General features: G+C 37.8%; 2 protein-coding genes and 1 long non-coding RNA gene across 7 annotated transcripts in view; all 3 read left to right on the forward strand.

The window, feature by feature from the left end:
- LOC127637229 (non-muscle caldesmon-like) overlaps positions 1-13,547 on the forward strand; it is a 71,856-nt gene extending 58,309 nt beyond the window's left edge. For 2 of the 4 annotated variants that reach the window (XM_052118185.1, XM_052118187.1), the window contains 5 exons: positions 1,231-1,368; positions 1,488-1,583; positions 4,071-4,139; positions 7,630-7,666; positions 12,156-13,546. In XM_052118185.1, the coding sequence (XP_051974145.1) occupies positions 1,231-1,368; positions 1,488-1,583; positions 4,071-4,139; positions 7,630-7,666; positions 12,156-12,169 (354 nt within the window). In that variant the 3' untranslated portion in view covers positions 12,170-13,546. Of the gene's footprint in view, positions 1-1,230; positions 1,369-1,487; positions 1,584-4,070; positions 4,140-4,418; positions 4,463-7,629; positions 7,667-12,155 lie in introns of all 4 variants that reach the window. The other 2 variants (XR_007969692.1, XM_052118184.1) reach the window with 2 other exon arrangements.
- A 114-nt stretch (positions 13,548-13,661) lies between these two features.
- Positions 13,662-17,561, forward strand: LOC127637231 (uncharacterized). Its single transcript, XR_007969693.1, has 3 exons — positions 13,662-13,762; positions 16,287-16,337; positions 16,820-17,561. It is a non-coding gene; the product is annotated as an uncharacterized LOC127637231 (long non-coding RNA).
- Positions 17,562-18,952: 1,391 nt separating this feature from the next.
- LOC127637230 (troponin T, cardiac muscle isoforms-like) lies at positions 18,953-24,192 on the forward strand. 2 transcript variants are annotated; one of them, XM_052118188.1, is made up of 12 exons: positions 18,953-18,995; positions 19,108-19,128; positions 20,409-20,435; positions 20,547-20,568; positions 20,672-20,729; positions 20,838-20,954; positions 21,041-21,118; positions 21,222-21,335; positions 21,759-21,871; positions 21,998-22,088; positions 23,214-23,251; positions 23,921-24,192. In XM_052118188.1, the coding sequence occupies exons 5-12, from the start codon at positions 20,676-20,678 to the stop codon at positions 23,964-23,966; spliced, it is 651 nt and encodes a 216-aa protein (XP_051974148.1). In that variant the 5' UTR covers positions 18,953-18,995; positions 19,108-19,128; positions 20,409-20,435; positions 20,547-20,568; positions 20,672-20,675; the 3' UTR covers positions 23,967-24,192. The 2 variants fall into 2 exon arrangements, with proteins under 2 accessions (XP_051974148.1, XP_051974149.1); XM_052118189.1 differs by lacking the exons at positions 18,953-18,995; positions 20,409-20,435.
- Positions 24,193-27,049: the final 2,857 nt, after the last annotated feature.

Consider the following 27,049-nt stretch of genomic DNA (forward strand, 5'->3'; position numbering starts at 1 on the left):
ATCAAGATACAGAAACACACTTGCGTCTCTCTGCCGCAAAAATACTGAAATCGTTCAAAAGACAGCGGGCTGTCCGCCGAAGACAATTTTTGCGAAGGTAAGCAGAAATCATCTCTCTGCTTGCAGTGCGTGTGTGTCAATCCCGCTTTTCATCAAGGTAAGTGTATACACACACATGCACGCACGCACGAAAGTAAAGTCTTTCCGCTCATTTTGAAAGTGACGCGTGTGAGACTGACGACCACATTATACGTCATCATTAGCGGTTCACTTCCGTGGTTTGGTTCGATTGCGTTCATATCAGCAGCGAACCGTACTGGAGTTCACATGAACCGTACCCCAGACCACCTTTTTAAGCGGACCCGAGTACGGTTCGCGGGTGCGCACCCGAGTTCGGAAGACAGCGTTCACATCATCCAAACGAACCGAACTCTGACGTCATTCGAACCGGGTGCGCACCAAAAGTGCTAGTGTGAAAGCCCCTAAGTGTCCGAAATAAAAAAAAATTATAAATAAATATATATGTATATATGTGTATATATATATATATATATATATATATATATATATATATATATATCCCTAATTAAACACACCCGATTCAACTCATCAGCTTGTTAGTGGAGACTCCAAGAACTGCACTGCATCCGAAACAGTAAACTGTCACAGTATGTACTGTATTTAATGAAGGACGTACTTATCTGCTGGCAAAACAGTTCTTTTAGGTATGAATGCAAGTTGTATGAATACATTTCGGAAATACTTCATGCGGGGACGTGGGCATTGTCTCGTGACCCGCATATCCGACATAAGAACAACAACCATGAAAACTATCTGCTCTGGTTTTGATAAACAAGCACCATTTATGCACAGGGAACAATTATCTTGGTATATGGGGCACTTACAGTTGAGAACAGCCGTCTGATTTTAAATTAATTCATACTGCTTCATGAATACTGTGGATTCAGACATGCTACTCCATTGGCATACTATATAGAAGGGAAGTATGGATATTCGGACACACAGCTGAATTGAGTGTCAGAAAAGGGAGATATACAAAATGTTAGGGGGTCTCCAGTAACAGGGTTGGGAACCACTGCTCTAGATGATGTCACTATCGGTCTCAGCCGCTGAAAAAATATATCGGTCAGCCACTAGTTTCTACACGTATGCATACATATTTTCCCTGCATTTCCCTTTTCTTTCTTCTACCTTCCCATGTCTGTACAGGGCCAAAAGGAGGTCAGATCTCCCAGATCGGCTGCCATAGATCTTCCCATGGTGACGGACGGTATTCGTAACATCAAGAGCATGTGGGAGAAAGGGAATGTCTTCAGCTCTGGTGGGAGTCTGGCATCTACCAACAAGGTTAAGACCATTTATTCACATATAGACTGATGGGTGGGGGAGGGGGTCCTCCATTTCCTGTCCCGCCTGACATCCTGAACTTTGACCTTAAAAGGAGTGTTCTTTTGGGCCCCGTACAGGATGCAGCTGGAATAAAGGTGGGCGTGGCTGGCCGCATCAATGATTGGTTGAATAAAACTCCAGAGACAGGCAAAATGTCAGGAGGAAGACCCGTGGTAAGCCCTCTGCCCGGTCCGTCACACACCTACACATGAATCAGCTCTTTCTGAGAGCTCTGTGTGTGCTTTATCAGGGTGTCCGTGAGTCTCAAACTTATGACTTGTTGTCTGGCGCCACCAAGTGGTACTGGCCGAATAATTCAAAGGGACAGAACAGGGATCCTTGGAATTTGCATTTCTAAAAAGATTATGTTAAAGAGAACATTAGAGGTGAAAGATGAAACATTTTTGTGTACATTTGACTCGGTTTGTTTTGTGATCACATAGAATAGGCAAAAAAACATTGAAAATTACACTTGACCTAGGATTATAGCACAGTAGGACAAAATAACTATTTCATTCACATCCAGTGAAATATGCTGCACTGCAGTTATTCAGTGTTTGGCTGTTGCTATGGAAACAGTGTCAAAATTGAGGTTGAAGCAGAATCCTTGTTATAGGGGAGCCTACAAGCTTAGCCTTAAATAGCATAACGTGGCGGTCCCATAGACATTCTATGGTGGTACACTGGCGAGGAGACAAGAGGCAGATCTTTTTGAATGGATGTCTATGGTGAGATGCTTCCCGGTGCTGAATAAACGGCTTTTGTGAGAAAACATCTCATCACTTAATGAATTGACTGCCTTTCCACTAATCTTTTTACACATGTTTTACACTAAACAATCCTTTTGGAATGAACTATGTGTGTTGACTATGATAAAATTGCTGTTTTATTCGAGAAGTCACAGAAAATTTAGCGACAGGTAGGTGTCACTTTACTGCTCTCCCCATTGATTTGCATGGTATACCCAAACGTTGACTCACTGTTGTCGTTACGCTCTCTCCTACGATAGAACCGTGGAGGCTGTTATCTCAGTATATATAAAATAATCTGTAGTTCAAGGCTAGAGAAGTCACTGTGCTTTCCCAGATGATGTCATACGTTTGTGCAGTCGTGAATCAAAAGCCACAGTCACTATAAGCTGAACATGACCACAAAAATCATACAAAGCTAGCTTTTGTCTTCCTCAACCTCAGTGAAATTACAAGCTTTGATTAGTCCTAATTATAGAATATATATATATATATATATATATTATATATTATATATATATAAAGAAATAACTCTCACTTACATTTAGTTTTAGTTTCTTCTCTTTATAAATCAGCTTCCTAGTAACAGGAAGTGTTATGAGTTTTAAATTTCTCTTTTACACAGGGAAAGTGGGTTAATTTCTGGGTACTGTTACTCATCCTGGGGCAGTATTGTAACGCTTTCACACATTAGAGAGAACAATATGGTCAAAGGGTGAACTTGCACCTCATTTACACTTGCCCATAGACTTTAAACGAAACAGGGCTGACCATTGACCTGTTGCAAAACCCAAACCAGTGCACCCTTGTGATAATGACTCAACACTATTCTTTAAATGTATAGTAGTATGATTGGCAAACTGACAAATTTGACTTACTGTAAGCTTTGTCTAATATGTTATTGTTGTTGTTGTTAGATGCATAAATAACACTTACACAGACTGTAAATGCCTGAAAATTAAACTCATTGCATCATATTAAGATATTGTTGCCTGGAGAGAAATTGTTATTTTGTGATAGATAGATAGATAGATAGATAGATAGATAGATAGATAGATAGATAGATAGATAGATAGATAGATAGATAGATAGATAGATAGATAGATAGATAGATCAGAACTGAGAAGGTCCAAAAAGCACATAAAGGTAGCACAAAAGTAATCCATACGACTTCAGTGGTTAAATCCATGTCTTCAGAAGTAATATGGTAGGTGAGGGTGGGAAACAGATCAATATTTAAGTAAGTTTGAACAATAAAATCTCCACCTTTGTCCACCCAGTAGCTGTCTGAATGTGAAAGTGTAGATTTATAGTAGAAATGGACTTAAATATTGAGTCCTGTCACTACTGCTTTTATAATATTTTAAGCTTCACATTTCTTACTTTAAACCCTTCAAAATTTTGGCCCCATTCACTTCCATTGTAAATGCCTCACTGTAAACTCAATTTTTGCTTTTTTTTTTCTAAAGAAAAGGAGGGATGAGTCAAAATAATTTTATGTGGTAATCAACATTATGACACAAATGCTGTCAGTTGAGTTTAACTTGTATTGAACCTGGAATATTCCTTTTAATAGAGCAGAAAAACTGATCTATGATCAGTCTGTCAGATATGAAATGGTACACTTTACCTTGGCCATCACTGTTTTCCTGTGTCTGCATTTCTCTCTTTCTTCTCCACTGTTAGATTTCTCTTGTTTCCTGGTACTCTTCTTTTGCTTCAGGGTTCTTTCCTCTGCTCTGTCTCTCTCTACTGAAGATCAGGTATGATATGCAACTATCCCTTTCCTCTAAGCATGCTCCTCGGCCTTAAGGACAGTTGTGTGCCTTGTGTCATTCCTTTGGATTGAAGTGAGTTCAGTAGTTCAGAGCCACCTCATGTGTTATATTACACCCTCTCTCCATTCTGTAGGACCTGAAACCAGGCGACGTGACCAGCAAACGTAGTCTATGGGAAAACAAAGGTTCATCTGCTACCAAGGTAACTAGACACGAATACTTTCCAATCAGTGAACCCTCTCCTAGTTATTTTTATACAGATCATTATTCATATAGCCCTAGAGAGTAAATAAATAAAGCACTTATTTGTCCAAACAACAGACTGTGGTTTTTAAAAACACTTCAGGCATGCCATTGGAACAGACTTTAAAGGGCCAACTAAAGTTAAAGCGCAAGTCTAACCTGATAGCTGTAGTGATTCCAGATAAACACAGTGGATTACTACTAGAAAGTAACGTTTCCTGTGTGTTTTTGTTTGAAGCTGTCCCCTTGCTAATTGTCGACAGATCTGACTACCTTGAAGAGGTAAATGTTACTTTATCACAAAGGAATGCCAGTGTTTAATGAGCCACATTGAATGCACATATCACCAAATGGCTTAGAAACTATGAAGTCATGCCTTTGGCTTTGTTCGTTGTTTCACAGAGCTTCTATCTCACTCTTGTTCACTGCATTGAGAACAGGCGGTTGTTAGCAGAAGGGAAGTGCTATCCAAAGCTGAAGTCACCAGATGTAAAGGCTCGGGTATACTTCGTTCTTCCGTCTGCCATTCCGTCTAACACACAGTCAAGCACTCAGCCTTTCAAAGTATACTCTTTTGACCGTGAGCCCATATGGACGGGTTCGATGCATGTGCACTACGACTGCTTTGCGATACTCTTTTAGCTCACTCAATGGCGTGCAAAGACACGGACTGTCCACGTGTCTAGGAAAACTAGTGCACATGTCGACAGTCCATGCGTACTGTGATGATGATGAAATTTGCATCACACGCACTGTGTGCGAGACGTACCAGCACGTAAGAAACGGAAGTATACTTTGGCTTTAATTCCTTCAACTTTAATTGTACTTTCGCAAAGCTCTGCCCCCCTTTCTAACTTTACATAACGTCCCATGGGAATAAACTCGAGATTTACGTGATTAACTGGAGGGTTCAGTGATTTTAAGTAAAATATGCTCGTAAACTGGTGAAAATTGTATGGGTATTATTCATATGTGTGTTGGAATGAAGTGTGACATCACAAAACATCTTTTATCTGGTCGTTTTTTAAAAAGAAATTGTTCAATTACGCAGTAGCAAGAAAATTCATTCTTTACAGTGAGCCATGCTTAATTTATTCCCTGAGTAAAAGTGTCCAATTATTGGGCGGTTACTGAGATTAGGAGATTAGGCTGGTCATGTGATTCAAACATAGCCGCCCCATGAGGAGACCCTCTCCATGTAGAATAAAAAAGCTTTTATAGGGTTACTGATATGACTGGAGTCCTCATCTCATGTTAGTGCTCATGATTTTATACATATGTTTAAAAATTTGTTTTAATTTTTTCAGAAGTAAATCTTTTATAATTAGGAAAATATTACTGAGGGCACCTTTAACGTAATGAATGGAACTGTATGCCCCTCCATACTGTACACTTTAAGTTATATTATCAACACTAATTTACCTTAATGCAAATGTAGGTGTCCTTACTGATGTAACGTCATAATAAAAAAATAAAACATTTATGTTTTGGAATAAGTTAAAAAATACTTCATGTTCCCTTTCTGGGTGCAATGGGTCATTATTATCAGATACCAGGAACACGGTTTTACAATAGATTTACAATAACAATTTCTACATAATAGAGTGCAACCAGGGCCGTAGCAAGGTAACCTGGGCCCCTTTCCTATTAAAAAATATAGTTCAGAATTTGTTGGGGGGCCCCTTGGGCTTTTGGGCCCCTAGAATCGTTATCAGCTTTCCCCCCACTGGCTACGGCCCTGAGCGCAACAGAACAGTCTGGTTCCAGAAGTAAAAATCCCATTAATTTTTTTCCATTGACGAGTTGATTTTTTTTAATGAACCTTTTAAAGACATACCTCAATATTTGCATTTAATTTAAATGATCTTGTTTCTATACTTCTAATCAACCTCTTTTAATCAATAGTTTTATATCTTTCCATTGTTTATCATTTGATGATGTCATTCACAATGCTTCATGAGGTTTTAGTTCTTTCGCTTATTAAAGACATTAAGTACCCAGTCCTGTACCTTTGTCTTTTTGTCTGATTTTCAAATATTTTTTTGCTTCAAATCAATGTTTGAAACATCGTGATTCACCTCAGAGCTGGTTAGTTTGGTCTGTGGCTTAGAATGCTTTTATGAGGGATTTAAAAAAATCTCTATAGAAGACATTTATGGGAAAAATGCTTCCTTTCTTAACCAAGATGGCCAAAAATGTGGACGGACAATGTTGCACTATATTCCGTTTCAAACTATCCAAACAAACAGAACTTCCATAGACTTGCATAAGAAAAGAACAAAGTTTGTCTGACAATATGGCAGATAGAATTTACTCTGGTTTGATGTGTCAGTCACATTTTTAAAGTGGGGCTTAGCGAAGGGTCAATTTTTACCTGCCCTCTGTCTCATACTCTTTTTTTTTTTCCCCCACACATGGGTTTAAAACCCATCACCCCTTTACAAAGGACTCTGCCAGTTGTGAGAAGATCTATTTTAACACTGGCATGGAAGTTGCACTTGGAACTAGCTGACCAAACATGGGCCACTGTGCACTCACACACACACAAACCTCACACCTCATGAATAGAAACCAATTCCAGTGCTCTCATGAGTCGATCCTATCATCTGAACCTGAAAAGGCATTCCCACAGGTCCTGGCCTTCTTTGAAGGCACATTTTTATATGTGGATGATGTTCCACAGATCACACCGATAATAATGGTAGTCATTCGGAGCGGCCAGCTCTATGTTTGGTCGTGGCGGGGGGAACGGGCACAATACAAGCTACGGTTGGACTCTGAGGAAGGCTACAGCCCAAGGCCGTGGTTCGCCACAAACTGCCGTTTTGGCCCGGATCATTTAAAGGACTGGTAAATAGTGACGTAAAAGCCTAATGATGGGAAATCTGTGGTCTTAACCGCACTGATGTTACCAAAACCAGTTATTTGGTCAGGGCTAGAAAGAATGAAGGACTTCACTCGTATGTGAATTGGAAAAAGAGTGTTGTATGAAGCCATGCTAAGCATGTTCTTGTCATTGTACACGCAGCATGTTTGCCACAAGCTCTTTCACTGATTACTTTTTGGAGCACATATGCACAAAATATGAGAAAAAAATTATGTAAAAAGGAAATGTAACATGAAATGTGAAGACAGAAGTGGAATACCAGACAGATTGGCTGGAAACCCTGCTGAAAAAAAAAACAGCCAAAGCTGGTTTGCTGGTCTTAGCTGGTTTAAACTGGTTTAAAGTGCCCAAATGTCTTTTCCAGTCTTTAACCAGCCAACGGACCAGGCTGGTTTTAGATGGTTATTTTCAGCAGGGATGGGCTTATCAAGTTAGCTAAATAATGCTGATTAGCAAGTTAACTTTTCTTTTTGCTAATCGTTTTTTTTTTTTTTTTGTCTCTTTCTCTCTGTATTTTTCTTTCTTTCTTTCCATTTTTCTCTTTGATTTATACATCACTCAGGTGACAAACAGAGGAGAGACCAAATCTGTCACCAATGGTAAGTGAATCTGGCCAACAAGATGTATTTGTGCATGAAATGTAATGTGGCCTTCAGTCTATGTTTATTAGCTTTGAGGCCATCTACACTCATGGCCAAAAATATTGGCACCCTTGGTAAATGTGAGCAAAGAAGGCTGTGAAAAATATGTCTTTATTGTTTATCCTTTTGATATTTAATTCAAAATGTTCACAAAAATCTCTCCTCTAATAGATATCAAACAATTGCAAACACAACAGAAGTTTTATAACAAAAACTAATATTGTTGTCAAATATATGTGTGTGGCACAATTATTGGCACCCAATACCTTTGCAAAGATAACAGCTCAGAGTCTTCTCCTATAATGCCTAATGAGGTTGGGGAACACATGGCAAGTGATCTGAGAACATTCGTCTATACAGAATCTCTCCAGATCCTTCAAATTCTGAGGTCCACATGGTGGACTCTCCTCTTCAGTTCACCCCACAGTTTTCTATGGGGTTCAGGTCAGGGGACTGGGATGGCCATGGCAGAACCTTGATTTTGTGGTCAGTGTACCATTTCTGTGATGATTTTTTGTGTGGATGTTTGTTTTGGATCAATGTCCTTCTGGAAGATCCAACCATGGCCCATTTTAAGCTTTCTGGCTGAGGCAGTCAGGTTTTGATTTTTTATCTGTTGGCATTTGATAGAGTTCATGATGCCATGTATCCAAAAAAGATGTCCAGGACCTCTGGCATAAAAACAGCCCCACAACATTAAAAATCCACCACCTTATTTAGCCATGGGCATGAGGTACTTTTCCAAATTACTACCTCTCTATGTGCGCCAAACCCATATCTGGTGTTTGATGCCAAAAAGCTCTATTTTTGTTTTATCTGACCATAGAATCAAGTCCCATTTGAAGTTCCTCTGGCAGACTGAAGATGTTTGTTTTTGGATGAGAGCAGAGGCTTTTTTCTTGGAACCCTCCCAAACAACTTATTGTGATGTAGGGGATTTCTGGTTGTAGTTTTAGAGACTTTCTGACCCCAAGACCCAACTACTTCCTGCAATTCTCCAGCTGTGATCCTCTGAGAATTTTTGGTCACTCGAACCATCCTCCTCACCATGTGTGGAGACAATATAGGCACACGCCCTCTTCCAGGACGATTTCTAACATCTCCAGTTGATTGGAACTTCTTAATTATTGGCCTAATGGTGGAAATGGGCATTTTCAATGCTTTAGCTATTGTCTTATAGCCACTTCCCATTTTGTGAAGCTCAACAACATTTTGCCACACATCATAACTATAGTCTTTGGTCTTACCCATTGTGATGGATGACTAAGTGAATTTGGCCTGTGTGTTACCTCATATTTATACCCATGTGAAACAGGAAGTCATGGCTGAACAATTTCATGTTCCTTGTCACCCAGGTGTACTATAAAAATGTAAAATATGAATGGGAATATACTTCAGATATATTTTACTCATAAGAATTTCAATTAGTTTACTTCAATTAAAGGTTAGAAAGGTTTAGATTTTCAATTTTGGCCACAACTGTATATGCCAGTATACTCTTAAAATTGGACAAATTAAAACTTTAAAAGTTCACCCAAAAATTGTAATCATCTCATTGTTTACTCACCCTCATGCCATCCCAGATGTGTATGACTTTCTTTCTTCTGCACAACACAAACCAAGATTTTTTGAATATCTCAGCATTGTAGGTTCATACAATGCAAGTGAATGGTGACCAGAACTTTAAAACAAACAAAAAAAAACATAAAAGCAGCAATAAAGTAATCCATATGTCTCAAGTGGTTTAATGCATGTCTTCTGTTCTCACCCAAAATCTTCAGAAGATATTGATTAAACCACTGGAAATCTTCATTTGTTTCCAGCAGAAGAAAGAATGTCATACACATCTGGGATGGAATGAGGATGAGTAAATGATGAGAGAATTTCCTTTTGGGGTGAACTAATCCTTTAAGTATACACATTTCAAATTTATAGTCTTTCTTAAAACAGACCAAAAATATAGATGACTCATCTTGCACTAATAGGCATATGCAAACATTCGACTAATGAAATGCTCTCTAGAATGACAATGTCCCTACCACTAAATTTTAAATACCACCTGCCTTCAACTAGCGATAACAAGCAGCAAACGTAACGTAAACAAAAATTAAATAGGACGGAGCCATTCAACATGCCAGTAAAAAACATGTCAACACAGGAAAGAAATCTGCACTTGTGAAGCAGTTTCATGGGGTCTTTAAGATCCATGTGTATTTGTTTATGTGTATTTTGAAAAAAAAAAATCCTTTTGTCTATATATCCATTTTTGGGGTCACTGAGGTCAAAAGAAGTCCTACTGTGAAGGACACATCTCATTTGTTTTCCAGCAAAGCCTTATATATAGGCACCCATGTTGCACAACACCCACAATTCCATGTCTATGCCTCAGTAAGACAGCCTTGCCAATGATAAATCATCGCTGCAGGCTCTTTATTCATCGACCGCAGTGTTTTAAAATGCCTCTTTGGCATTGTGATCTATTTTCATAGCAGGCCATTTGTTCGTTCCTCTAGAAAAGGACGCTGTGGCCTTCGAGCATGCCGGACGTTTTTTGGTTAATGGGCAACAGGTCGTTCCATTTGCCTGCTTTAAACTGCCTCCCCCACACGTTCCGTTCATCTCAATCTAATGCCATAGCTTACGGCTGTCTGTCAGTCACTGCCAGCAGGGCTAAAGCTGCATGTTTGCCACATTACTGCATGTGGTGGCAGAAGATTAACACAGCCACATGTCATATGGAAATCATGAACACTTAAATCATTCTAATTACCAAAAAATATATGATCAAAGGAAAAGGGCATATTTGAACTGACTTACTTCACATTATTGAACTTATTTTTAGATAATCTGGGGCACATTAGAAAGAGTTTAAGACACTAATGGCTGCTAAACATACTGCAAATACACACCTACAAACGTACAAACTTTTATAATTGTCTTAGATTCTAACCTGAATGGAGGACAAAGTGTGGTCTATTTACTATACTTTAAATTTGAGTCATACCAATTTGTTCCCAACATTAGCTAGACATTGATTAGACCTCCCTTTGGGGATATTTGGGGCAGATTTGGACAAAACGAAGTACATTTTGATATGTAAATCTTTCCTGAACTCACCAACAAACATACAAATCTGATTACTTCATCGGTTCTAAACTAATTAAAACAATAGAGTGCGACAGTCTCGCTCCGGAAGTTAAAATCCCAATAATTTATACCATAGAGGGATTTTTAATGACAACACAAACTTTTAAAGACAGACCTACTGTAAGATCAGAGGTTGTTAATTGATGGTATATGCTATCAATCTGCATTATATGGTATATCCATCAGTCTGCATTATTTTAACTTCTTTTGTTAAAAATTGTGTTTAATTGTTTGTATTTCTGGTAAAGAACTACACCACACATGGTCCTGAAGGTGGGAAATCTACCAATCAGGGAATGTACCAATTCCCCTAGAGCTTACCCCTAGAGCAGGACATGACTTAAACTGGTGGTGTTGGGGTGGAGGTGGGTGAAAGCTGCACGCCATACAAGCAAAGGAAGACCTTATGGGCTTATGGGCTACATCATTATAAAACGAGATGCTGTAACTGAATGAATGAATGACGTAATGGTATCATGAGTCCTCCGCTAGAACTATCGCTAATGCTTCCATCTCTTTTATAATAATACAAACATTGGTTTACTCGCCCAAAAAGATGCGCTAAGGTGTGGTAATCCACACTGGTTGCGAGCCACAACAACGCGATAAGGTTGGCTATTGAATGTCTCAATGAATACGGTTGAGAATTTTGAGCGCTTCAATGTGGGACGTGGGTCCGCTTCAAGCGTCTCGCTGTCCGTCCCTGTGAGCATTTTTCCACTTCAATACGGGATGTTCTGCAGCCTGCTAAATTAGGGACAATGGGCATCTCATAAGTCATAATTTCTGCAAAAATATGGGACGTGCCACCTAAATCGGGACAGTTGTCAATCCTAGCTGCAACAAACATTGCACAAGATAAGCCGTTATCTTTGACGAACGCGTTCATATTTTTATACTGCCCTCATGAATAATATAATCAATGGCAAAATACCCATTGCTAACTTCTAACACATGATGAATCTACGCAAGTTTGGAGTGATGGTGGCGTAGTGGGCTAAAGCACATAACTGGTAATCAGAAGGTCGCTGGTTCGATCCCCACAGTCATCACCATTGTGTCCTTGAGCAAGACACTTAACTCCAGGTTGCTCTGGGGGGATTGTCCCTGTAATAAGGGCTCTGTAAGTCACTTTGGATAAAAGTGTCTGCCAAATGCATAAATGTAAATGTAACTATGACAGATCTGGCCATTTAACTTGCAGTTTGAACAGTGTAAAAAATTGGATCTGAGAAGTAGTCTAATTTTCCCTGCAGTATGTATGTCCTATAATTAATTTAGTGACTATTTCTCTCAACAGGAATGGGCCATTAACCTTTCAAAGAAGCCACAGAGGCAGGGACCAAGAGAATGCACAACATTCCTTTTTTAAACTTTTATTAATACCAAAAAATACAAGCATTTTATACTGTCCAGGAAGACCTACGTGAGTAGTTACAGAATAAAAATATACTTGATATATGTTATCACTGTATTCACAGGACACCATCTTGCATCATTATTATAGTGCTTTTGCATGGAACTTCCTTTAGCCTGAAATCTAGGCTGTGACAATTGGACATACGCAATCCAGCTTTAATTTGTTTAGATTAACATAAAGGCAAACGATTCAGAACATTCCAACATTCCTAAAATAGGAGGACGAGGAGTTGCATTCCGAATTGTCTCTTTGTAAAAAATCACGAGTCATTTTAAACCTGTCAAAAAGGTTTCACCAGTCTGTTAGTCACCCTTTTCACCTTTTAATTTATAATTAAAGCAAAGCGTCATGTCGCATTTCATCCTCGCCGCTTCCAAACAAAATATGAGCACCCGTAGAATAGCTGAATTTTGTACTTATTGTCGTAATGACACTTTTTTTTAAATTGTCTTAATAATATATGTTAGCACATAGTGTACGTTTTTGTAATTAACTATATATTGTACCGCTTGTTACGAGACAACTTTGCTTTTGATCTTAAGATTGTTTTATATCAAAACAATAGTTTAAAAGCAGCAGAGGGCGATTGTTGTCTTACCGTTATCATTATTGCATTGTCTTTGACAGTTTTACTCTTAGATACACTAGTCTTAAATTGTTTGTGACCACCTTTCAATAAGTGTTAATCGCTATGTGTCATGCGGAATAATCTGTATTGGTTATAATAGACAGTAAAACAGTTTCTCTGAAGTCTGATCAAAGGGAACATGCACTTTTAGACGTAAATCATATATTCGGTTCATACTTTTCACAAACAGTCAGCGAAGACTTATGTGACTAATCCAAAAACACAGCCTGATTTCATGTCTAAACCCAACACTGAAACTAATACCTTTGGCTTCAATACAGCGCTAGCTGGCAAAAAAGTCATTTGTTGAACCGTCTGGCAAATGTCGTCATTTATACGTTAAAATACATGTGTCATTTTTTTGACAAATTTGTCAGACAGAGAATATCCATTTAACTTTGTTTCTAAATGTTCAAAGATTCTGTATTCTGCTTGTGTTTTTGACAATCAAGTTTGTACTTTTTTTCATCTTTATAAAAACGTATGTATCATTTCAGAGTAACACTATGCAAGTCACACCACCTTTAATTGCAGTTACCTTGTTAATAGTATGACCATTTGTAGCCAATAGTTTCATACAGAACATATGTTTCATTTTACCACAATAAAGAGGACAATGAAAAACCACAATGCGTGTGTCTCAATACTCTTGTTTGAAGAACGTACTGGACTCCCTCTTAACTATCATTCTCCGCTCTAACAATAGTCTCTATTCCACCAGCAAATCAGAGCCAAGCACTGAGGTCATATGATCTGGCAGGTCTGTATTAGGTGAGCTTTGACTATTAGGTTAGTTTGAGTCTGTCTGTTGCCTGGACCCTCGAGATAAGACCCTTTCTCTCTTCTTGGTACATCTCAGGTAAGAGAACCTCATAACCCATCAGATAGATTTTGGTTGTAGATTAAAAATCAATTGCATGCCCACTGGATATAACTCAGGCTTTATGATGTAACAATTTGATGAAGTTTCCCATAATGTGCAAGTACTCTGGCATCAGGATTGGCCCCTCTATTTGCGTAGTATATGCAATCAGCGACGTAATGTTTGCCTTCTTCGCCAGAGGGACTGGTGGTTTGCATGCTTTGGGTTTTTCCCTTAATGCTGCTTAATACAGAGAGTATCAAGACAACATTCCTGCCTCTGTCCACCCATGTTATTCCAGCATTTCAGGTGGTTAAATGTGGCCCTCGCTTATTAATGTAAAACACATGTAACTCCAAAGTGAGACCGTTAATCTGCTGCAAAGTCTTGGTGGATTTGGAGAGAGCAGGTCAGAGACAGAGTGCTCAGATGTTGCTTCCATGGTCTCATTATCACTAGGGTTAAAATGAACTTCTATCCATCAGATCTCTCTGTATGAAGCTGTTAGTTTGACTACCCTTGGACAAGATGGGTTGAAAACAGCCATTGAGCAACCAACAGATTTGTTTAATGACTTAATCAACAGTTGTTGAGAGGTGAAAATGAGACAATTAAAACAGAAGTTAAAATGGAAAACACATTGAGAATGACTTACTGAGAATTACTGCAGTGGCTCCAAAAGACGCACTTAAACGTGCATTTTATCGCAATAGAATAATAAATGGTGCTTGACATTGTCTTGCCAATTTTTGCAATTCCTTTTAACTAATTGGTGTCAAGGTCATTTTTAATGGATCTCACTTACCATCAAGTTAATACTGAAACTACAGGTGTAGTTCATCACATTAACTTTGGACATGTTCCACTATAGTTTGACAACCCGAAAGTGTCCAGATACTTTTGTATTATGTATTGTTTTAGCACTTTAAGCCTAATAAAATTATTTTTGGGAAGTTTTGATTGAATTGCGTTCTCGTTCTTCGAAATTAATGTCACTTGGTTTGATATTTTGTTATCTAATGCGATAGCATTTTTAATTGTAGCTTAAGTCCCCAAAAACTTTCAGGGGCCACTTACATAATAATATGGTGATCATTATACCAATGGTATGATGAGTTGCACCAAAAAGTGGACAGATTGGTAACAATTTACAATAAGGCTCCATTTGTTTACATTAGTTAACATTAACTAACAATGAATAATACGTTTATTAATATTTTTTTTTTATCAAAAGTTGTATATGTTAACATTAGTTAATGCACTATGAACTAACAATTGTAGTTTTATTAACTAACATTACCTATGATTAATAAATGCTGTAAAAAATGTATTGTTCATTGTTTGTTCATAATACCTAATGCATTAACTAATGTTAACAAATGAAACCTTATTGTAGCCTGTCATCAACAAATATTTAATTTAAGTACTGTGCATGGAACAATGACCTGCGCAAACAATGTGCTTTAAAAATAGACAACAAGGACACAAGCGTTCTCGATTTACATGGTAAATAAATGGCAGGCCTGAACGAGCTCAGCCAAGTTCATTGTTTGGAAGATTATGAGGCACCTGTTCCAAACCATGTTTATTATTGGCCAAAATAGCCACCGCTACTCCTTCATTACATGTTTATGGAGTGATGATTGATTTCCTACTGGGCACATTGGGACAACATTGGAGCTTTTTCAAAGCTTGTTAAACAAAGTGGGGAATATGAATCTTTTGTGTGTGTGTGTGTGTGTGTGTGTGTGTGTGTGTGTGTGTGTGAGCGTGTATTTATCACTTTGTGGGGACCAAATGTCCCCATAAGGATAGTAAAACCCGAAATTTTTGACCTTGTGGGGACATTTTGTCAGTCCCCATGAGGAAAACAGCTTATAAATCATACTAAACAATGTTTTATTGAAAATGTAAAAATGCAGAATGTTTTCTGTGAGGGTTAGGTTTAGGGGTAGGGTTAGGTTTAGGGGATAGAATATAAAGTTTGTACAGTATAAAAACCATTATGTCTATGGAAAGTCCCCATAAAACATGGAAACACAACTGTGTGTGTGTGTGTGTGTGTGTGTGTGTGTGTGTGTGTGTGTGTGTGTGTGTGTGTGTGTGTGTGTGTGTGTGTGTGTGTGTGTTTACTAGTCAGTGTTGAACATATGTTGTCTTCCATTAAAACATCCTAAAACTAAGACACATTTGGTTAAGAAAGCAAAATGACACAATATTATGTCCTGTTTTCTGAGAAATCGAACATAATTAACTGAGATATATGCATAAAACTAGAATAAGCAACCAATGGGGTTAAAAAAAGTATATACTTATTTTAATGTAATTCTCACTCAATTTTGTCAGATTCTACTGGCATTTTATTCTCAAAAAGATGATATATGTGGACCATGTCAGGACTGTCCTGTGATCTTCTGTCTCTACATTAGTACATACTTAAAGAAGTGTTGGATTTGGAAATAGAACTCATTAGAAATGCATGTAGGATGCCTTTATAACCTGAACTCATTTACTTTAATAGATATCAGCTAGTCATGGCGGACATAGAGGAAGTCGGGGAGGAGGAAGTGCAGTATGTATGACCTCATTATTTTAACAATTTGAATCCTTTTAGGGCTATGTTCCGAATGCAATACTACTGTAGGTTACTGGATACTGAGCAGTAAACACTGCATACTGCCTGCCAATTTCTAAAATTGCAAACTGTAAAATTGCAAAAGTGGTATTATTACACTGTTGTAAAATACTAATGTTAAAAACAAAGATACTGTCTCAGCTTTTGGCAGGCCACTCAAATAAAGAGTCAAACTAGAAATGAGAGAAATTCTTTCTATAATTACTTCCGTTGCATTCAGAAACAGTAGTATGCATACTATTTTAGAGTAGTATGTTTGTCTAAAATATACTGAATATAGCCTAAGCATAGATCTTTCATATATATTGAAATGCACTTGCTTATACCATGTTTTAAATTCTACACCTAAACTAAAGTCAACTGCTTATCTTCCTGTCTTTCTCTTGTTTTTCCTCTCTTTTCATCCTGTGTTTGTATAGGGAAGGTAAGACACCATGAAATGAGTACCTGTTGCTTAATCTTAGTTATGCTTTCATGGCAGTGAAAGCCGCCACAGTGAAAGTTTTGCACGCCGTTAACTTTGTTTCATCTTGTGAGCAGAGCATGTGCTATTTTCGACTGGTATCGTTTCACTTTAGACGCACAAGAATTGTTTTTGTCCTCGGCTTCATGTTCAAGATGAGTGTGGAATTTAATTACTCAAGCACAACTGGTGCAACTAATATCAGTGGTGTATGCAGGCTGACATTGTTACGAGAAGTATGTCCTGCCTGTGTCCATTTCCTATTGTCTCGGATATCAGACACCCCCCCCCCCCCACCGACTCTGCCCTCTTAAATGCTGTCCAAAATTGCCCAAGAATCTAAAACATTTGCTGCTTCTCTGTAAGGGTTTATGATGTTTAAAGGTGTGATACAAAATTACTTTCAATTTAGTGTTAAATGCCTAATTTGGTCCGTGTGATTAAACATAGTTGAAATGGTATTGGATTGTGCAAAGCGAAATATTAATAAAATGGTGTCCTTCACAAGCTGTTGAGTGTATCTCAATGTTCTGACAAAGTTGATAAATGAACATGAAATGAAGTCTCTTAAATGGATAATTCACCCAAAAATGAAAATTCTAGCATCATTTACTCACCCACATGCCATCCCAGATGTGTATGACTTTCTTTCTTTAGAACACAAATGAAGATTTTTAGAAGAATATCTTACTCTGCTCTGTAGGTACATACAATGCAAGTGAATGGAAAGCTGAACTTTGAAGCTCCAAAAATGGGATAAAATCAGCATGAAAGTAATCCATACAACTCAGTGGTTTAATCAATGTCTTCTGAAGCGATCCTGTTGGGTTTGGGAACAGACCAAAATATAACGCAGTACATCTTGCCATTGCAGTCTCTATGCACGATCATGATTTCAAGCTCGATTACACTTCCTGGTGCTTGATGCATGCGCAGATGGTGCTATGGGAAGTGTGATCGAGCTTGAAATCATGATCGGCAAGGAGACTCAAGATGTACAGTAAAAAAAGGAGTTACATTTTAGTCCATCCAAAATCAAATGGATTGCTTCAGAAGACATCCATTAAACCACTGAGTTGTATGATTACTTTTATTATCTTCATTTTGGAGCTTCAAAGCTCTGGTTTTCATTCACGTGCATTGTATAGACATACAGAGCGGAGCTATTCTTCTAAAAATCTTCAGTTGTGTTCTGCAGAAGAAAGAAAGTCATACTGAGATGGAATAGGGGTAAATGATGAGAGAATTTACATTTTTGGGTGACCTACTCCTTTAACTTGAATTAGCATCTTGGTAATGCAAATACTTTTGAATGTATGTGGTACTAATCAGTCATTGTTATGTTCATACTATAGTGGAGGAAACCGAAGAAGAAGGTAAAGCTGTGTTTACTGTGTGTTGGGATTGCTTTTAGCTGCATGAATTCAGTTTTTAAATTGACCCCCAAAAATACAATAAAAATTGTGATTTAGATACATTATTGACAATATAAGTGGCCTAAACGGTTTGAAACCTTTGCAGTAAAATCTGACACAATATTTGACATGCATGCAGATAATTCCCAGTTTATTCCTTCACCCATTCACTCATCCATTTATGCAATTATTCCTTCCTTCCTTCCTTCCTTCATTCATTCATTCATTTGATTGTCCCTCCTCCTGAAGTGGAAGGTAAAGTTTTGAGATGTATTATACTACAGCAATAATTGTATTTATATAATTGATGCACTCACACTCTCATTGATTATTTTTTATTGTTGTAATGGTATATTACACAGAAGCCTTTTTTAACCACTTGTAAATATTGGTAACAATTTACAATAAGGTTGTTGCATTTATTAACCTTAATGTTAATTTCAACATATTTTAAACATTTATAAAATCAAAAGTTGTATATGTTAACAATATTTAATGAACTACCATGAACTAATAATGACCAATTGTATTTTTGTTAACTAACATGAACAAAGTATGAAGTAATGTTAACAAATAGAACTTTATTGTAAAGTGTTACCCAAATATTAAGTCTTTACACAGTGGTACTGTAAAGCTTGCATGATACTGAAAGCACAATTGAGTTACTGTATCCATTTAATTGTTTCTTTTCTCAAGTGGAACCTCCACCAGAGGAAGGTAAAGCAACCATTTGACCTTTATATTTGTGGTTACTTAATATTTCCTAAACATATCAACATATCAAGTTTCAATGCTAGACATTGATTATTTTGTTATATTTTCATATCAGAACCTGTACCTGAGGTGGAAGGTAACATTGCCCATTACTTTTATAGTTAATGCATACTTTATTCAAATATGTTGGTATCATTATTGTTACAATATGTATTTTCAACAGTTCACAGCAAGATGCACAATTGACATGAAACACAATTCCTCAAAGCTAAAACATTAGCAAATGAAATCTACGTTTACTACTTACTATGTGAACCAAGACCTGCATTCAAGAAATTCAAGCTCCATTAAGCTCCAATTCAATTGCATTACTTGAATTGACAGAATGTCACATAAACTTGAATTCAAGATTGATACTAGTGAAGGAGCGATACTATTTTGAGTCTGGATGTATATTATCAAAGACATTTCTTGAACGCCATGTCTTACTATGTTATGTGTATTTATGCTCAAGCTTTTATAAACTAACTGATGTGCTGTTCTTATAATAGAGCCTCCTCCTGCTGTAGAAGGTAATTATTACTGTTATGAATATAATGGACATTTATACCTTAGTAGATCTGTAAATCTTCATATTTTAACCATTAAATTATCTCATATCTGTACAGAGGAGCCAGAACCTGAACCTGAAGGTAAAGCTCTTTATAGCTTTACATATATTAATATAATATAAGATATTTATTATTATTAACAAAACCTTCACCGAAGTGATTCCAAGTGACCAATTTATATTGCTAGTTATTGCTAGTATAAAGCTAGTTTTTAGTAATGTAAGCAGAGGAAGGCAAAGCTTTGCATGGCCACACAAATTGCCTGTTCTAATTTTATAATAAAGCAGATACAGTTCAAGTTCTGTGATCTGTTTTATTTTTCAAAGAGCACCGGGTGGCCACTACCATCAATTAAGTTCATTACATATACTTCCAGTAAATCGAATTCATTTCGTATTACTAAGCACAGAACTATGACTCCATTATGTACAGCTCATTCATTACTTTAAAATGTGATGATTTGATGGTGATTCAATGCAAATGTGCATTACAATGGTATATAGTCTTCTTGTGGGATCTGAAGGATGCAAACTCATAACAGGTTTGTGTGTCATGCAATATATCAGCTCATTTCCATTGCATGTACAATGATACGGACTGTCAGAACATTGGGTCATCACATTCAGCCATGCATTTGTTTCCCTATGAGGGACTGTTACACTGAAAACCGATATCCAAATTGTTAATTTTCCCTGCCAACTTTTTGACAAATTTTGATTAAGAGAATGTTAATGTAATTAAGACATTTTGGGATGTAAATAATGTCAATTTTCCATTCCTACATCTGTTTTCATGTACGTAACAGAAGCCCCTACTGAGGAGGAGGCCACAGGTAGCTGCTTCTGCAATTATAGGCATGCTATTTTATTCATTGTGGAAGTGTAAATCTGACATGTAACATTCTCTGTATATGTTCATGTATTTTCTGAATTTGGATCCACAGATGAGACGAAACCAAAGCCAAAGTATGTTCTAAGATCTCCCCATTCTTTAAGTCATGTTTCGACCTCTATACATTCAAACATGAAGACTGTTCCCATCCGTTCTCATGGGTAAAATGTTTTACAGGTTCATGTCGAACATCACTGCTCCAAAGATTCCTGAAGGAGATAAGGTCGACTTTGATGTGAGTAAACTGAGCTTTGTATTTTTGGATTTGACTGACATCTATTCCTCTCTACACTTTCACATGTAAGTGTTTTAATGTCAATACGTTTGTGTGTGTGTGTGACAGGACATCCACAGGAAGCGTCAGGAGAAGGATTTAACTGAGCTGCAGTCTCTCATTGAAGCTCATTTTATTCAGAGGAAGAAAGACGAAGAGGAGCTGATTGCTCTGGTCAACAGAATTGTAAGTCCTGCATACCTACAACTTAAAACAGACTCCTTCAGTCTGTACATGCGATTGACAGTTCTTTTATTTGTGGCCGCATGCAGGAGAAACGTCGTACAGAGAGGGCGGAGCAGCAGAGAATCCGTGCAGATAAAGAGAAAGAGAGACAAGCTCGTCTGGCTGTGAGTGACACTCCCTTCAGCCAATAGAAAGCAGCTGTTTACTTCCAGTAAAATGGAAAGGAATGAGCAAATAAGTGAATCTCATTCCATTGCCTTCCTACAGGAAGAAAAGGAGAGGAGAGAGCAAGAGGAACAGAGGAAGAAACATGATGAGGATGCTAAGAAGAAGAAAGCTCTTACAAACATGACTCACCAGTACGGAGGAATCCAGCAGAAGGTCTGAATTTGAGATTTTAGGGGAAACAATTAACAGAGGCATTGGCCCTTGAAAAGGATTGCACTTCTGATATTGAATGGATTTAAACCCAATGAAAACGTGGTATTGCCAAATTACATTTTGGTACTTATTTGTTAATTATAATGACCATAGTCATGTAACATAGTATTTACATGGTTGTCCTGGTATTTAAAAGAATGGTATTAGCATGGTACAACTCTGAGAAAATGACCATATACATGTACTATGGTTTTTGAATATATAACATGGTTCTCCATGGTATTTTAAACAATACCATGGTATTACCATAGTAAATGACCAAATATATATGGAATTACCCATGTGAAAAATCAGACCCCCACAGGCAGGATCTACCTTTTGTTGCCTAAATCTAATGTCATCAATAATTTTTATCTAAATCAGGGTGAGGGTCGTAAAGGGGCAAAGAAACAGACGGAAAGAGAGAAGAAGAAGAAGATCCTGGCTGAGAGGAAAAAGCAACTCAACATTGACCATCTGTCTGAAGATAAACTCAAGTAAGCCAACTTGCACACTTTAGGGTAAACTCAACAGAATTTCTGTAATTCTGAAACATTGTCTGGTCAGTTGAGGTTTTTGTTGTGAAAGTAGCCCCTGACGAAGCTTCCGGTTGGTTCTTGCAGAGAGAAGGCCAATGAGCTGTGGCAGTGGATGATGCAACTGGAGGCCGAGAAGTTCGACCTCGGCGAGAAACTGAAGAGACAGAAATATGACGTAAGTGTCCTTGTTTTGCACACATTCATGGAGGTGCCTCAGATTATGGGATGTAGACATTTAATTTTTTATTATCATTAAAAAGATGACTATGCATTCGAATTTTAAATCACAGGCGAGATTTGTATATCGCTGTCATGTTGCAAACATCATGATATCCTGGTGTCAAGATCATTTGTGAAATATTTTTAGCTCAAGTCTAGTAAAAAGGTCATAAAAATTATACACTTTTTGTGATAGTTTGATTTGACAATATCATATTCATGGCACGTACACTGGCGGCCAAAAGTTTGGAATAATATACAGATTTTGCTGTTTCGGAAGTAAATTGGTACTTTAATTCACCAAAGTGGCATTCAATTCAAAAATTGAAATGCCCAGATAGTGTCCAATTTTGTAAACATTTTGAAAAAATCAGGACAAATCTAGAACAGGATTCATTATTTTCTAACAGAAATGTAATGTGACGCAACTAGCTGTTACACATAACACATAAGATACACAAAATTATTGAGTCTAAATAGATGCACTACTTACTTAATTTCAGTAGTAAACCCAAATGACAATAGTCATATACTGTTCATGCATTACACTTGCTATAGTTTACTTCCATGTTGTTTCTTCATCAATTAGTCAAATGTAAATCTAGTCAGTCACTGAAACAACAGCACCATCAGTAAGAAATATAATGTATAATATGTGTACATGCATTTGCCGATAAATCACCATTGTTGCACAGAAAATCAATGTGATCAACTATTTTACTATTTCGGCCAGTATGGTAGTTCCCATTTTGGAGCTGTGAAAACAGGCGCGTCTATGGCATGCCTGTCTAAAACTGTGACTTGCTTCCAGATGAGCTTTCTCCAGGCCCGAATCACTGAACAACAGAAGTTGTAAGTAACTGGCTGTGAGGGTGACAACCTCACTGTTGTGTAGCCTGCTGTCAGTAACCATTGTCGGTCAGATTTGTCTCGGGTCACGGTCTCCACCTTGGGTAAAGGCAAGTGATGTGCCTGGTGCTTATGCAGACGTCTGAAGCTCCACAGGTTTCCCCTTCAGCTGGTCCTGTTCACAAAGGTTTTGTTTTGTGCTTAGCAAGGCTTCCGTATGTGTCCCTTACAGATCACTCAGCTTCTGGCTAGAGTCAAGGATCATCAGAGGTAAGGACCCTGAGCCACACTGGTCACTTTCCCCAGGTTTCAAAGAGCCTCTGGTCAGAGGAAGGATGTTTAGGTCTTTTCAACCCACCCTGTTGAAAAGACCAGCATTCGGAGGCCTTTGAAACGTTCGGTCCTGACAGGGATGAGCTCGGAGCATGTGGTCCAGCTCAGTCCCAGCGTCAAACGGGGAAATGTTTAGGATCTTTAAACTCAATCCTAATAGGACCAGTTTAAGTGGCTCCTTCAGTTCATCTCTTAATGTCCTCGCCAACACCCTGAGATTGGCACGTACATGGAACTATGAGACTAAAAATACAATTATATATGCAGATACATTTACATTATTGTATCATTTACAAGATAGAAGGCATAAGATATTATAATATATTGATTGGACAATCTGATGGGACGGTAAGTTGTAAATAAACTTTTATCTCGGGAGACGGAGATCTGTATGCTGAATGAAAGGGTAAGACAGATTGCAGGTTTTTGTGTAAACATGGACTGCATGCATCGCTCATCGAACACTGTACTGCCTTGTGCATGTGTGTGTTTGTGTATGTGTGTAGAAAATATGTCTCTTCTAATGTTTGACTCCCATGTTTGCTGTTTTAGAAATATTAGATTTTATGTGAAGCCAAATATAATTGGGTTAATATTTGTTTGCAGTGCCAAAGGTCGTGGCAAGGGCAAGGTTGGTGGCCGGCTGAGGTAAAGGTGCCGTGGATCGAGGTGGCCCAGAAATCCAGAAGACTTTGTCACCTTTTCAACATGTTCAGCTATAGTTATTATAAAAATTGTTGTTCTGTTTGACTGCACTTGTAGAGACAGTAAAGTGCTATTTTTTGCCTTTGTCATGTTGTTTTTCTGCTGTTTAGTCTTGGAAACACAGGAATTTTGCAGTTAATATCATGTACGCAACATTAAAAGAGTCAAACCATCGTCATCGTGTCTTGGTGACTGGTGCACTGTGTAGTTTGTATTTATCAAAGTTTAATCAAATAAATGATATTTTATTTCATCAAATTCAATCAAAGAAATGTGATTTTGACATGCTGAGTAATACAACACAAATAGTAATAGTAAACAATGATATCAAAAATAATCAGTGTTTTTTTTCTGTTGAGTTACAGCCCAGCCGTTGAAATAGGTGTTAGCAGTGTAGTTCAGGCATGTAACCACAGGGGAGCACCTGTCACTTAAAGGGATAGTTCACCCCCCAAAAAAGTTCACCAAAAAGCAAATAAGGGCAACATAAAAGAAAAAGTGAAAGTGGAGATTTAAAGTAAAAAAGGACTTTAATAAATATAAAATGTATCAGTATCATATTATCAAATCACACGTATCATATCGTATCTGAAGATATGGTATTTTTTGCAAAACTCAACACATTCTCACTCTCTAAAACACATTTCGCACTGTGATGCACTTCAAATCAAATCCCTTTTTTGTCACTCAACCATATACACAAGTGCAACTGTGGGTGAAAGTCTTTCAATCAACAAGCAGAATGAGACTTACAATAGACATCTGATTTACACATAACACAATTTACACATCTGTTACACAACACAATATACAATATACACCTAATATACAATATACAGTATACACAAAATAAGAAGACTGTATACAATAAAAACACACTGTACACCCCAATGTAATCAGTGGAAATAAATATGAAGTGTTCAAAAAATCAAAATCAAAATATTATTACGATAAGTACAAAATATGAGTCCAGTCTGAGGCTAATAATGTTTAGTGCTGATATATGTATCATGAATGATCAAGAGTTCAAACGTCTGATTGCTTGGGGGAAGAAGCTGTTGTGAAGTCGGCTGGTGCGGGTCCTGATGCTGCGATACCACCTGCCTGATGGTAGCAGTGAGAGCAGCCCATGGCTCGGGTGGCTGGAGTCTCTGATGATCCTCCGAGCTTTTCTCATGCAGCGCCTGGTATAGATCTCCTGGAGGGAGGGAAGCTCATATCACCAACATTTGCAGGGTTTTGTGGTTGAGGGCAGTGCTGTTGCCGTACCAGGCAGTGATGCAGCCAGTCAGTATGGTCTCTACAGTGCTGGTGTAGAACCGTGTGAGGATGTGGTGGTTCATTCCAAACATCCTCAGCCGTCTTAGGAAGAAGAGGTACTGGTGAGCCTTATTCACAACAGACTCCGTGTGGACAGACCATGAATTCCTCTGTGATGTGGACACTGAGAAACTTGAAGCTGCTGACTCTCTCCACTGGTGCTCCATACATGGTGATGGGGCTGTGTTCTGTCTTTTCTCCTGAAGTCCACCATAAGCTCCTTGGTCTTACATTGAGGGAGAGGTTGTGCTCCTGACACCAGCATGTCAGAGTGTGCACCTCCTCTCTGTAGGCTCTTTCATCATTGTTAGTGATCAGACCTACCACCATCGTATCATCAGCGAACTTAATGATGGCATTGGAGCTATGTGTTGCCACACAGTCATGTGTGTACAGAGAATACAGGTGTGGGCTGAGAACAAAGCCCTGTGGGGCTCCAGTGTTGAGGGTCAGTGATGAGGAGATGTTGCTGCCCATTCTAACCACCTGACGTCTGCTTGACAGGAAGTCCAGGATCCAGCTGCACAGCGAGCTCTTTAGGCCCAGAGCCCGGAGTTTCACATCACGCTTGGAGGGCTCTATGGTGTTGAATGCTGAGCTGTAGTCAACAAACAGCATTCTCACATATGTGTTCCTTTTTTCCAGGTGGGATAGAGCAGTGTGTAGTGTAAGTTCGATGGCTTCATCAGTGGAGCAAAGCGGTAAACACAACACAGATGTCATCGTTTACACACAATGACTTAAAATTGTTCACACTTGTTTCTAATGATGTGAAAATGTAATGCTTATGCTGAATTAATTTCTCATTGACTGAAATGTGTTTTTCATTTAGAGTGCTCTTTGTTCTTTTGGGTTTTGCAGATGGACTATATTTTTACAATATGGATGTGCTGAATATACAGACATTCAATACTGTATTACTTGCAGTACTTACAGTATACAATATATTCACTGTAATACTGTAAGTTGTGATTACTATACTTTTTTTGACAGTAATTGCAAAATGCGCTTACTATATTCAATAAAATAAAAAATCTGTAAATACATGCCCTGGACGCTGTGTTCTCAAATTTTTGATGTAGTATCTAATGAATGCTCTGTGGTGTTTACATGTTGACTTGCTGTGTGTATGATCTGAAAGCACTGTTTGATTTTGAGCACAGATTAAATGATTTTGAGGTTATTGTTTGATTATTCCAGAACAGTCTGGGGTTTTTGAATGTAGTTTGAAGAGTTGGTTTGGTGATTTGGGTGAAGGTTTCAAGAAATGATTTGAGCAATTCAGAAACATATTTCATATGGATTACTTTTATGCTGCCTTTATATGTTTTTTGGACCTTCAAAGTTCTTTCCACCATTCACTTGCATTGTATGGACCTACAGAGCAGAAGAAAGAAAGTCATACACGTTTGGATAAGAACATTTTAATTTTTGGGTGAATCCCTTTAAATTCCTCTGACAATGAATAAATAAATAAATATAATAAACAACGTTGGACAGAGTAATCAATTAGTTATAAAATAATTTTAAATCAAAATAATTTCATACAAGTTGTTCCTGACTCCTGTTACAGCCAGAAATTGAAATTATAGCTGTGTAATTTATACATTTAAAAGGAGGGTGCCGATCTAGCAAGATACAATAATGCACGGGGGAAAGAGATATTTTGCTAAATGTTTTGTTGATGGACAGAGTCATATATAAATTATA

This window comes from Xyrauchen texanus, chromosome 45 (genome assembly GCF_025860055.1).
Source record: "Xyrauchen texanus isolate HMW12.3.18 chromosome 45, RBS_HiC_50CHRs, whole genome shotgun sequence".
NCBI classification, from domain to species: Eukaryota; Metazoa; Chordata; class Actinopteri; order Cypriniformes; family Catostomidae; genus Xyrauchen; species Xyrauchen texanus.